At 35.4% G+C, this 11,737-nt stretch overlaps 2 protein-coding genes across 2 annotated transcripts; one reads left to right on the top strand and one right to left on the bottom strand.

Moving 5' to 3' along the window:
- Nucleotides 1–2,770: 2,770 nt before the first annotated feature.
- LOC116170199 lies at nt 2,771–3,293 on the top strand. Its single transcript, XM_031486424.1, has 2 exons — nt 2,771–2,829; nt 2,883–3,293. The coding sequence occupies exons 1-2, from the start codon at nt 2,809–2,811 to the stop codon at nt 3,225–3,227; spliced, it is 366 nt and encodes a 121-aa protein (XP_031342284.1). The 5' UTR covers nt 2,771–2,808; the 3' UTR covers nt 3,228–3,293.
- A 3,942-nt stretch (nt 3,294–7,235) lies between these two features.
- On the bottom strand, nt 7,236–7,989 carry LOC116172371. The gene is made up of 2 exons (XM_031489582.1): nt 7,681–7,989; nt 7,236–7,634 (listed from the first exon to the last, which is right to left on the bottom strand). Exons 1-2 carry the CDS (start codon nt 7,777–7,779, stop codon nt 7,293–7,295), a joined length of 441 nt encoding a protein of 146 aa, XP_031345442.1. The 5' UTR covers nt 7,780–7,989; the 3' UTR covers nt 7,236–7,292.
- Between the last annotated feature and the right edge of the window lie 3,748 nt (nt 7,990–11,737).

The following is an 11,737-nucleotide window of genomic DNA, read 5'->3' as shown; positions in this document are numbered from 1 at the left end:
CGTCACTAGAAAATCGCCTTATCTATTAAGCTACTAAACTAAATACAACAAATAGAATTAAATGAATTAAACAATTTTATCGGTAAAATTTACTAACATAAAGCTGATAAATAAATTTTCCAATCTGTGTCTATTTGAAATTAAAAAATATCTTACATACAGGATGTCCCGATTGCCATTTTCGAAATTAGTTTAGCAACATATAATTTTTCATCTCAAGGTGGCTCGCTCTCATCGTAAGCATTGTTTCAACCTAGAGAAACCACACCCCCATGTAGTTTACACAACAATACGGGGACTCTCTCATAACTAAGTTGCACTATTTTTTTTAATCCGTGTGGAGGGCGGGAAAAGTCTGGGAGTCGCGGGGAATTTGCGTCTGGGTTTAGTGGCAGCACTGTAAAATTCAAGTGTAAGTCGATCGAGTGAGCTGACGCGCCAATTGCGAAAAATAAAATAATAAAATGGAGACAGAAAATTATCATTTTATTACTCAAACGGGCCAAGAATCTGAAAATTTGATACAATCCTTGTAACTTTGCCCCAAAACATTATATGCCATTGGAAGGGGTATGCGACAGGAACAATTATTACTGTGTTAAGAAAATGATGCATTTCTTACATGAATTTGCATGTAAATGATGCCGCTTCAAGTACAAGAGTTCATTCTTTTTTTTTATTACTTTGATATATGGCTTTTGTGTCATGATAATGCTTTCAACTAAATGTGAATTTGTAATAAAATTTTTTAGAAATGCAAATTAAAATATGAAATTTTAATATCATTTCCCACACGCCATTTTAGGTAGGATACAAATTGTACCTATTTCTGAATTACTTTAGGGTAAAATGCTTGGGAACCTGTATGGATCCTCGTTCGATAACCAAAAGTACTTTCACCAGAGTTCACCAAAGTTAATACACATTCTTTATTTAATTGATTAGAACACAGGTATACATACAACGGTTTTATTACTTCAAACAGTCGTTATAGATCTTTAGTGCTATTGGTTAATCAGCTTATCAGATTTATAACCAACCCCTTTTGCAGACTCTTCAAAGCTCTCAACAGATCGTGTTGTGTTGTCCACTCCATCTTTAGAAGTCCATTGAAAACTCTGAAATCATATAGTGACGTGACTGCTTGACCTAGATGGTCGTATGTCAATGATTTTGTTTGCCCACGAGTTATGCAACTTTTGTGTTCCAATCAACAACAGCAAATTTAATTAACTCAGAAAAAGTTGTGGTATTTCAGCTTGTGCAGAATTTTGAAAAAAGATGTAGCAGGAAACGTGTGAAGGCAACTAGGGTCAAGGTTATTTTATTTCAAAGGTTACCTGGTAACTATGTGGGCGGAAGCGGGAGGGACGGAATGTATACGTCATCGAGAATTCTGACATTGACGTTCAACGTTGTTTGTAGTCGCGCGGGTGCTTATTTTTCTTGAGTTATAGTTTATTTGTTTAAAATTTGTTGAATTTTGAAGTGCATAAGGACATATTTTAGCTGTAGATACCTGTTTGGTGGAATATAAAGACATTTAGTTTGTGAATTTTGTGGGTTTTCATAGCCGTGATGGAAAGGTTAGTTCATCAATTATATGCCCTTTTGTATGTTATAATTAAGTATTTTTTTAGATGAGTGGCGGTGACACTAAAATTCCTCATCCTGGTGTAAATAAAATCTCGGTTTTTACGTTTCCAAAGGACCCTACCGTTCTTAAAGAATGGGTAAGAAAATGTTTCACATCCGGCAGCAAACTAAAACGTGCGGCGCCCTCATTGGTCAAAACGACCAACCGATGAAAGCGTAGCGTCCCTGGCCGCAAACGTTTAAAAGCAGAGCCACGAACTCTGCAAAGTGCATCGCAATTTCTGCTTCGACTGCACTTCAAGAAACAAAAAGTTTTCCACCTGCAGAACCAGGTCGCCTTTCCAAATCGACCTCGCGCCACAATCCATCAGTCAGAAGACCTGCATCTGGGCTCACCCCAACGACAGAGCTCGCCGTGTGCACTTCGGTTACTATTTTGTACATACTATAAATATACATATTCCATAAAACGCAACAGCATTTTATTTGGCGTCATCCGCTAAAGAATGTTTAGAGTTTTAAATCCCAAAGGCTAGGTATTGGTACATAGGGGTGGTTCCTATTTTGTAGAACGCGGAATTTTATCCATTTCCACCTCTAAAATTAATTTGATTACATTTTCACAAGTCCTCGTGCAATGTAAAACAGCTTACGCACCACACTCATTTTTGCAATACTTGCTTTCAAAGGTGGAAGTCGATAAACTTCCAAGATTTCCAATATAAGAACCACCCCCATATACATATACCCATATAAATCCAAAAATATACTGCAAAAACTAAATTTTTTACCCCTTTTATTAGCATTGAACCTATGAGCAATTTTAAATGTGAATTCTGGATGACGTTTTCCCGCCTTCAAAATGCAAGCATTCTATTGGTTTAGAGTTACCAGACAACCTTTCTAATAAAACAACCTTGAAGTAGGGTTCCTTTCGCAACTACAACGCAACAATCCAAATTAGCATAGATACACAAAAATATGGTCAAATTAGCTGAGCACCCTGTAAATATCGTTAGCGGTATAATTAATTATTCATATATGTATGTCATAAATCCAACCATTGCAATTAAATATGTAAGCAAAAAATTTGAAATTCAAAAAATATGAATACAACCCACCGATATATAAAGGCATATTTCCTTTAATAATTTTAATTCTTTGACGATGAAGTTTGAGATACAAGCGAGCACGTTATTTGTAATTTTTGCTATGGTATCGTATGCAAGAGAGGTAATACTCATCTACAAATCACCTAGTAAAATAAAACAATTTTTTTGTTGCAGATTCCACCGAATGTGACAAAACAATGGAAGCAAATGATTGAGCCCTATTACTTACTTTGTGGGAATGAAACGCACATTGCCCCAGATGTTTTAATTACGATGCTAACTGATTCCAGCCTACCAACTGAAAATCGAATCCATTGTTTTTGGAAATGCATCTTAGAGCACAAAGGGTTTGAAGTTAATGGAAGATTTGATACAGATTTAATAGCAAAAGAGGTATATTTGGTGACGCCTGAAGGGGCAAAACTATGCGCCGAGTCAGCCTACCGGGAAGAGGAATTGTGCAAGAAAACCTATGTAATAGTTCAGTGTACCATTAATTTTGTGATGGATAAGTTATAAAAATATCTAGTATGTATAGGTATCCTATGTGGATTAGTCCGTATTGCTTGATACCATTCAATATATTTTAGTCCTAGTTTATATACAACATTTTGTATCATCGGTTTATTTGGGAAAACTGTTCGCCTACCAATGTCCTGTTGCGCATTTATTCATGTACCTATCAATATTGTTACGTCCAAAGACGAAATCAAAAAACTTTGGGAAAGTACTGTTAACCTGTCGGCTATATATTCTTCTTTTTTGATTACCTTCACGAATTCTGGCATTCTAGCAAACAACAGCTTAGATATTTCAAATGTTCATCTCCGCCACAAGCAACTCGAAACAATAACAATTCTTCAAATTGGTTACTTATCTAATCTTATATCTAATTTCGCCAATTTGGATACTGGTCCACGGTAGGTTCCAAATTGGGTCGTCACCCTTGCCTGGGTAAGTTTTTCCCACTCTTCCTTTGAACCACTTATTGTTTAACCCTCTCGAATCCACAATTAATATTCAGTATCCAGATTTTACGTTTCGCTCTTCTTTATTTGTATACCACTTTGTCCTTTGCGTTTCACCCATCTACTCCAAAATTCATTTACTAATTCCTTTCCTCTTCCACATTGTCTTCCTGATATTAAATCATCTTCGCCAATGCGACGGTCCATTGTCTTAGGTTCCTAATTCTGCCCAATAAGAAATGGTTAGGTGTCAATACTTTTATTTTGTCCTTGGATTTGGACATCAAGAGTCTTCAGTTGTGTATTTTTTTACGTTTGTTCTTCGGGTATTCCCTCGATTACCCCCTTAAAATTTGAATTCCAACCACAAAGATACAATCCTTATTTTTGTAGGATAGGGAATACTAGCAAGTCCTAGTCCTAGCAATTTTTTTGTTCTCTGGTAGCTTCTTATTTTCATCTTTTCACAACAGAGTTATCTCCCACATCTCTCCGTCCTTTTTGCTGTGTTTTCCATAATTTTTAGCGCATTTTTATCCTCCGAAGGTCGCAAGTTATCTTTATAGATTTTTACACCAAAATCTTCTATTTCAAAGCGCTTCTTCACTATCTTATGTAAGGCTATCCATCCATTATGCGAGTTCCATAAAGTCTTCTGGTGGATACAATGCATATGTGTCTGCCCTATCAACGTGGATATCTTAGAGTCTTCACATTCTCCTAAAGGCACATATTTACAGAAATCCCATCGTTTGAATTTTCTTCTTCTGAAACTTACTCGTAGTGGCTTTTCTTCTAAATTATCCATTGTCGGCCCTTCGTCCAGTTTTCTGCACCCGCCTTCTCCACGATTCCCTTTTCAATGCCTTCATATCTAAAAGTTACCTTTTCTCCAGAGATTCCTTTCTCGCATACATAAATCTTGTGTTCTTCGTCCCATTGTGGGCATTTCTGCAAATATTTCCCTTCGTTAATGAGCTTTCCAAGTTTACTTCCATTCCAAGTGTCTTCAGGGTAGTAGTAACATTATTTACATCCGCCGCTATCTTTACAACTGTTTTACAACTGTATATAGATGGTCTTTTGACCGCACTGTTCAGTTTTTAACTTACGAAAAAGGTGGTTTACAATGTAATGGTCAAGATATATTTAAATGTTTACACGCCCAAATTGACAGCAAATATCCTACTCTAGCTGTGAACGCGATTACATAAAGGATTTTTGATCATCTAAAACGCAACTTAATTAGCTTTATTACAGAAAACGTTGCAGTAATATTGAAATTCAAGGATAGTCATTGAAGAAGCGTTACACGCGTAATTCATATAGCACCATTACATTAAATAATTGAATTACACATGTAGGCTAGGTACTTTTTGGATGTAGGTACCTAACTAATATGAACTACAACAACACTCTTTCGGAATTGCAGATACCAATTTCTAAATTAATTAAATGGCACATTTGCTTATTAGAATCCATCTGTAGTCAAGAGAGTTCATGGTTTGAGGAAAACCCTGGTTTTCTTTTTCAAATCTGTTTAAAAACAATTAGTAAAATATGCATCGCATTAGTTTATTAACATAAGTACTAACGCAAATAATAATGCAAGAGTAGTCTTTACAACTTAGATACAACGTCGAAAACAACACATTGCAGGAACGTGAAGGCCCTTTTGCACATGTTTAGCTCAAGGTTTGCCTTTTCAAAGCACATTTTCATCACCGGAGGCGTTAGTAAGTGTATATTATCCAACATACGCTGAGGATTAAATATACCTCTCGAAAAAAAACCCGCCTCTTGTTGAACACATTTTATGTAGCAGTAGAAGAGCTCGTCATCTGGAAGGTGAAGATCAGTAAACATTCTTTGCGGTATCTCCGGATTGATTTTAGTTTGGTTTACGCAAACATCATGGTGACGTGCGATTAAGGCATCCCACTCCTTTATTACTTCTGGTGGTAACTACATTGATTAACAAAAAAAAAGTTGTGGAAATTATACCTGCGCAGTAACCACTGACAGTAGTAGTATGAGCACCGTCTTCATTTTGAGGAACGTTTGATTTCGAGTTCACCATTTATTTGTCTGTTAAATAAATTCATTATTGTTTTCTAATTTTATTTCGTGAAGATCTATTTGCTTGCAAATTGGGACATTTACAGTAATTCGAATGCTTCAGACGAGCGTGAATTTACTTTGCCTATAACGCGCAATGCAAATAATCGTCTTTGTGCAATTTTATTAACCAACTGAGACATTGTTAAATCTCGTTTTCTCACAATTTGGGTTCTGCGTCATGTGGAATGTCTTAAGTTCACGTAAAATCATAAAATAGTTTCTCGCATCTGAAATTGACGACATTGTGAAATGATAATGGGGTAGGTTTTTTTCTTTTTCTATGGAATTTTTTTATCTCTAGATAAAGATAATATTTGTTAGGTTTTGGACATGTGTGTGTGTATTAAAAGTAAATGCGGAATTAAGAAAAGTGGAAGGAGGTTCATGATAACGCCATTGAATATGCGGAATTAAGAAAAGTGGAAGGTTCATGATAACGCCATTCAATAATAAGTCTGAATTATTATTCAATGATAACGCTTGTTACCCTCAAGTTCACGTTTCCGTTAGCCAAGAGGATGCTCTATTACGTTAGAAGACATTGAGTTTCTAGCACGTTTTTAATGAGTTTTTGAAATGTATGTCGTAGTTTTGTGAATTTTAAACTGTTTAGTTGTATTGGTACCGAAACATCTCCAGTAATGCAGAATACCGTGGAATGCCAAAGTAACATTGTTTTTTCTTGTCGTCTGTACGACATTCCACGGTATTCCACATTACTGGAGATGTTTGTAAAGATTTTAAAGTGTTTTTTTTTAAATAATGTTAGATATCTGAAGTTTTTAAGTTAAATGTTTATTTGTTACACCAAATATAGAACAGGCCCTTACAACTAAAGTGTTGTCGGATAATCTTGATGATTAAGTAATAAAATACGTGGACGAAAGAAAAAGCAAAACTGGCACTCAACTTTCTGAACGCGGGGATAAAAAGACTTTTGGCCAAGATGTCCGCCTGCTGCTCCGCTGATGGAACGCCGAACGTAATGGATCTTGATACAGCTCTTCTCAATCAGTTCTCGTACAAAGAAATGCTTTACATCAATATGCTTTAAGCGGCTTGTATTTTTGAATTGTTGACTAGTGTATGAGTGTATGAGCTTCAGAACTCGAGACGACAGTTTTGATACTATATCCTTCCACTTTCCAGAACTTGTGCGAGGTGTTTCTTTGAAATTTCTTCGTAGGACATCTGTTCCTAATATGACATGCCATTGATACAGCTTCCGTGCAGAACAGTGACGTAAGTTTTGATCGAATTAACAGGCAGTGATCCATTTTAACCAAAGTCCTAACACGCAGGCCTTTACACTGAAATGCGGTACCACACCATCTTCCAATCTAAGAAGTAGACCAATATACAATAAATTTATAATAAACATATATTATATACATCAAATTGTTCTACAAATGATTTTTTATGAAAAAACAACGTGAATACCGGCACCTCACTCTTGCAACAACTCTGTCTAGTCCGTTAATAGGAAAGACCACAGCTATTCGGCAACACCAAGAACGAGACACTTAAAAAGCGCGTAGGACCTTTTGCAAAGCTCAAGTTCTTGATAGGATACTTCAGCACATCGAGTCACAAGTTCCTCAGTCATGAAATGAACTTGATCCAAGATTACTGCGATATTAAATTCCCCACTAGGCGACATAAACCCTAGTCGTTCCTGAGAACACTTAAGGTAACAGTGAAACTCCTTTTCCTCGGGCATGGGCAATTCCTTAAACATTATTTCAGGCACTCTTGGATCTATGTTAGTTTCCTGTATGCAGATATCGTTGTAGATCATCGCTATGCTATCCCACGCCTTGACCGCGTCGGGTGGTAACTAATACGAAATTTACACTAAGTATTTTATTTAAAAAAATTCTTACCTGTTTTTGACACAATGTTGGAGTTAACAGTATGAATAATACTATCAGTTCTGCCATACCTTTACGCGGACGTATTGCTACAAACATATCGATGTTCATGTACTAATTAACCATTTGATAATATCATAGAATAGTTGTTGGTAATTCTATGGATAATATACTTATAAGCACAGCTATATGACGAATTTTAAAGTGTGCCAAGTCTTTCGCCAATTCAAAGACTATTTGAAAATCGTAATCTGGTTTTATACAAAGTTTCTTATCTGCAAGGTACAAAATTTGCGTTTAAACCAATAAAGAATGGACCGACATTCGTCAAAAGGAGCTTTAAGTATCATAAGATTTTCATAATATTAATATTACTTGCGTCACTATCTAATATGGATAGTGTCTAAAAAAGTCAAAATTTAGACAACCTTCCCACAGTTTACAGGCACATAAATATAGCATGTCCGCATAAATTTATTTGTTTATTTTTCATTTGCCTATTATATGTCAATTATATCTATCATATGAGATATAGTCTATGACGCCCGAGGGCATAATGGATTGTCATCTCCTCATCTCATTATGCCCTCAAACGGCCTGTCAAATATATTGAAGGAGTTATATTATGTAATAAAAAAAGATGCTACTTGATTCGTATGAAGCACTTTAATGTTGGGCAAACAATAATCGATACATTTGTATCATTGAAATGCATTATTTGGAACGATGAAAAATAAAATGTTGTATGCACCTCAAGCATTACTCGATATTTAACCCTTGGGCGACATACGATCCTCAGTATAAATATCGCTTTAATGGCCTTGAGTCATAAATACCTATTTTGTTTTTTTAATAGGATTTGTACGTCAGACTCTATTAAATTAATTTTTTTTATTAAAACCCAACAAGATTTTTAAATAGAACATATGTTTTTACATATTCTGTAACAATATTCTAGTTTTTAAACTTTTTAATACATAACTACCCATAGATTAATTAATAAGTCAATAAAGTTCTTCCAGGGCATGAACAGAAGATGGTTTTTAAATGTAAGATAATCAAAACAGCTAAAATTTCGCATAGTTTTGTAAGTGCTTGTTTTTGGTACTGCATAATTAAATCGACAATAAATTAGCTCATAGTCGCTAATTTCTCAATTACTACATCAGGAGTCACTCTTGTTAGTTGATTAATAATTTGTTCCAATCCGGGGCTATCAGATATATTTAATCAAATTCGATATCATTATAGTCATCTCTAAAAGATTGACGTTCAGATCGCTGACAAAAATTACATAATCGACTTAACGTAATGAATTAGAAATTCATACCAAAAAACTTCTATACAAAGACCTATTGGAATTGTAGCACACCCCTAAACTAATTTTTTTCTTACCCAAATCAAGTTTAATCCACACTTGTTTGATATGTACTAAATTTTAAACCATTTTTTATGTAAAGAAGTTTATGGGGGCTCTTGAGCAGAATCGTTGGAGTCACTACCTAAATCTATTGTATACAGGGTGATTCCTATAGTACCTGCCACCGTTTGGGAGCGTGTAGGTGGTGCGTAGGGGAGTATTTTGATATAGGACACTTGGGGTCGGAAATCTAAAATAAGGGTGCCAGAGCCAAATTTACCTTCTGGAATTTCGCGCCTGTAGGTAGGCAACCCAACCGGCCGGCGGTGCACACGGAGCGATCTCAGGCGGCGATGTGTGGCTGACACTTGATCAGAATTTTGTTTAAACCCACGAAATCCCGTCTGCAACGACGCGTATCAAGTGAATAAACACTATGGCAATAGTATAATAATAGTTGGCTAGATGTAGGAAGTGCATTGAGAACAACGGTGGCCACGTTGAACACTTGTAAACGTTATTGCTTTTGACTGTCGTTTTCCCTCCTTCCCTCCCATGTCGCTTCCTCGCGCTAACTCGCTCTGTATCGCTCCGCGCGAAACGTCGGTCGGTTGGGTTGCCTACATACAGGCGTGAAATTCCAGAAGATAAATTTGGTTCTGGCGCCCTTATTTTGGATTTCCGACCCCAAGTGTCCTATATCAAAATACTCCCCTAGGCACCCCCTATACGCTCCCAAACGGTGGCAGGTACTATAGGAATCACCCTGTATATGTATTGTACCACGTTCGGATTAGTAAGTCTATTGTTGGGCTTCGATTGGAATGTCGTTACTACCAATGGTATTTTCAAGTAATCTTAATTTATCTAATTCAATTGGGTAATTTCAGACAGTTGCGTAAGTTGTGGACAGTTACGAGCAATGTGGCCCATCTTCTTGCAGTGAAAGAAGTTAGGTTATCGTGCGTGAGAAGAATTCTATAGGCTATGTCTTCATGATTGATAAGTAGTGATAAAAGCAGGTCGATCTTGTAACGGATTACTGTACAGTTTTCCCTTACAAGAATGGACGCATACAATATAGATGGCATTACTAGGTTTATTCTTGTTATTTGTTATAAACATTATTTTATGTGGGAAATTTATAACAATTTAAACATATTTTTGTCGTTATTGTATTGCGTATGCGATATAATTTAAATTAATTGTCGTCAATTGACGGATCAATTGTTTATGTATGTATGTATGTATGCTTTATTGGTGATTTATACCATAGAGTAAACAACGTTTATACTTACAAGTATTTTCACACGTCATTTTTTCACAGACATAATTGACCATAAATTATCTACCAATACAATATAAATTTAAAACCTATTTTCTTAGACAAGATGACAATTAGGTAAAATGACAAAGGACAAAATAAATATACATTTAGACAACAAAATCGCAACATCTTCACAAACAGAGCTAGCAATCTAAGTCATTGAAACTATTGTTCAAAAATTAGTAGTGAGTAGAATGCTCGACGTTTTAAATATTCCTTTACACTAGCTTTGAATGATAGTGAATCTAAGTTTTTAGTTTTCGTGGGTAATGCATTATTAAACTTCATCCCATAATATGATACGCCATCCTTTGTTTTATTGAGCCTATGAAAAGTTATGTAAATGTGTTCTTTGTTCCTTGTGTTATAACTATGCAAATCCTGTTTTACAGTTTGTGAAACTATGTTCTCTTTAATATAGAGTAGGCATTGAAGTATATATGTACAAGGGAGTGTCAAGATACCTAGCTCAACAAAACCACTCCTACAGCACTCTCTGTACTTGATATTTTTTATTATTCGGATACACTTCCGTTGTAAGGCAAATAAAGTATTTGCATGTTTCGAATGGCCCCATGCAAGAATTGCATATGATAAAATTGAATGAAAAATGCCATAATAGGCTGTAATTACAGTTTCCATTGAAGCAACTCTTTTAAGATTCCTGATAACAAATATAGCTTTAGATAATTTAGCACTTTGAATAGCTACATGTCTGTTCCAAGTCAGATGTGGATCTAACGTTACTCCCAATATCCTAAAATCTGAATTTTGATTAATGAATTTTTGTTTCCTTAGCGTTAGTGTCATGGTTTGTGTCTTTGATGCATTTAAAGCGCTGTGTTGTTTGATTTTACCCATTTATCAACTCTTCCTATAGCTAACTTCATGCACTCATTGATTTCTTCTTCACTATCAAATTGTTTAATAAGAGAAGTGTCATCAGCAAACATAATGTGGTCGGTGTATAGGTCACAATGGGGAAGATCATTAATATATATAAGGAACAAGATGGGAAGTATTAGTCTGACTTCTGAGCGTAAGTAAATTAATTCTAAGTAATAAGTAATTTAAATGTAATCCGTTTCAGAAGCGTTCCAGTTTTTTATAATTTGAATTTTGTCACTAGTGGAATTTTTTCCACAAGATGAAATAGGGTTGAACATAGCCGTAAGTAAAAAAAATGTAAGCAACAAAGTTTCTATTGAAAGTACTATTTTAGCTATTTCCCGATTTTCTTATTTCGATATAAAAAAATCGAAAGTAACGTTCAGAAGTCAGAACTATTATCTCCCAGTCAGGAGCCTACATTGTTGCCATCTATTAGCATCCCTCCAATCCTGATGTACATCTTTTATAGCCAGAGGAATTTCACATGTTGA

Source organism: Photinus pyralis, unplaced genomic scaffold (assembly GCF_008802855.1).
Source record: "Photinus pyralis isolate 1611_PpyrPB1 unplaced genomic scaffold, Ppyr1.3 Ppyr1.4_LG5, whole genome shotgun sequence".
In the NCBI taxonomy this organism is placed as follows: Eukaryota; Metazoa; Arthropoda; class Insecta; order Coleoptera; family Lampyridae; genus Photinus; species Photinus pyralis.
This window is presented reverse-complemented; position numbering and strand designations above follow the sequence as displayed.

Coding starts and splice junctions, on each gene's coding strand:
- LOC116170199 (XM_031486424.1), top strand. CDS start 2,809: ATGGTATCGTATGCAAGAGAG. Junction 2,830..2,882: donor TGGTATCGTATGCAAGAGAG/GTAATACTCATC, acceptor TTTTTGTTGCAG/ATTCCACCGAATGTGACAAA.
- LOC116172371 (XM_031489582.1), bottom strand. CDS start 7,779: ATGAACATCGATATGTTTGTAGCAATACGTCCGCGTAAAGGTATGGCA. Junction 7,635..7,680: donor CAACATTGTGTCAAAAACAG/GTAAGAATTTTT, acceptor ATTTCGTATTAG/TTACCACCCGACGCGGTCAA.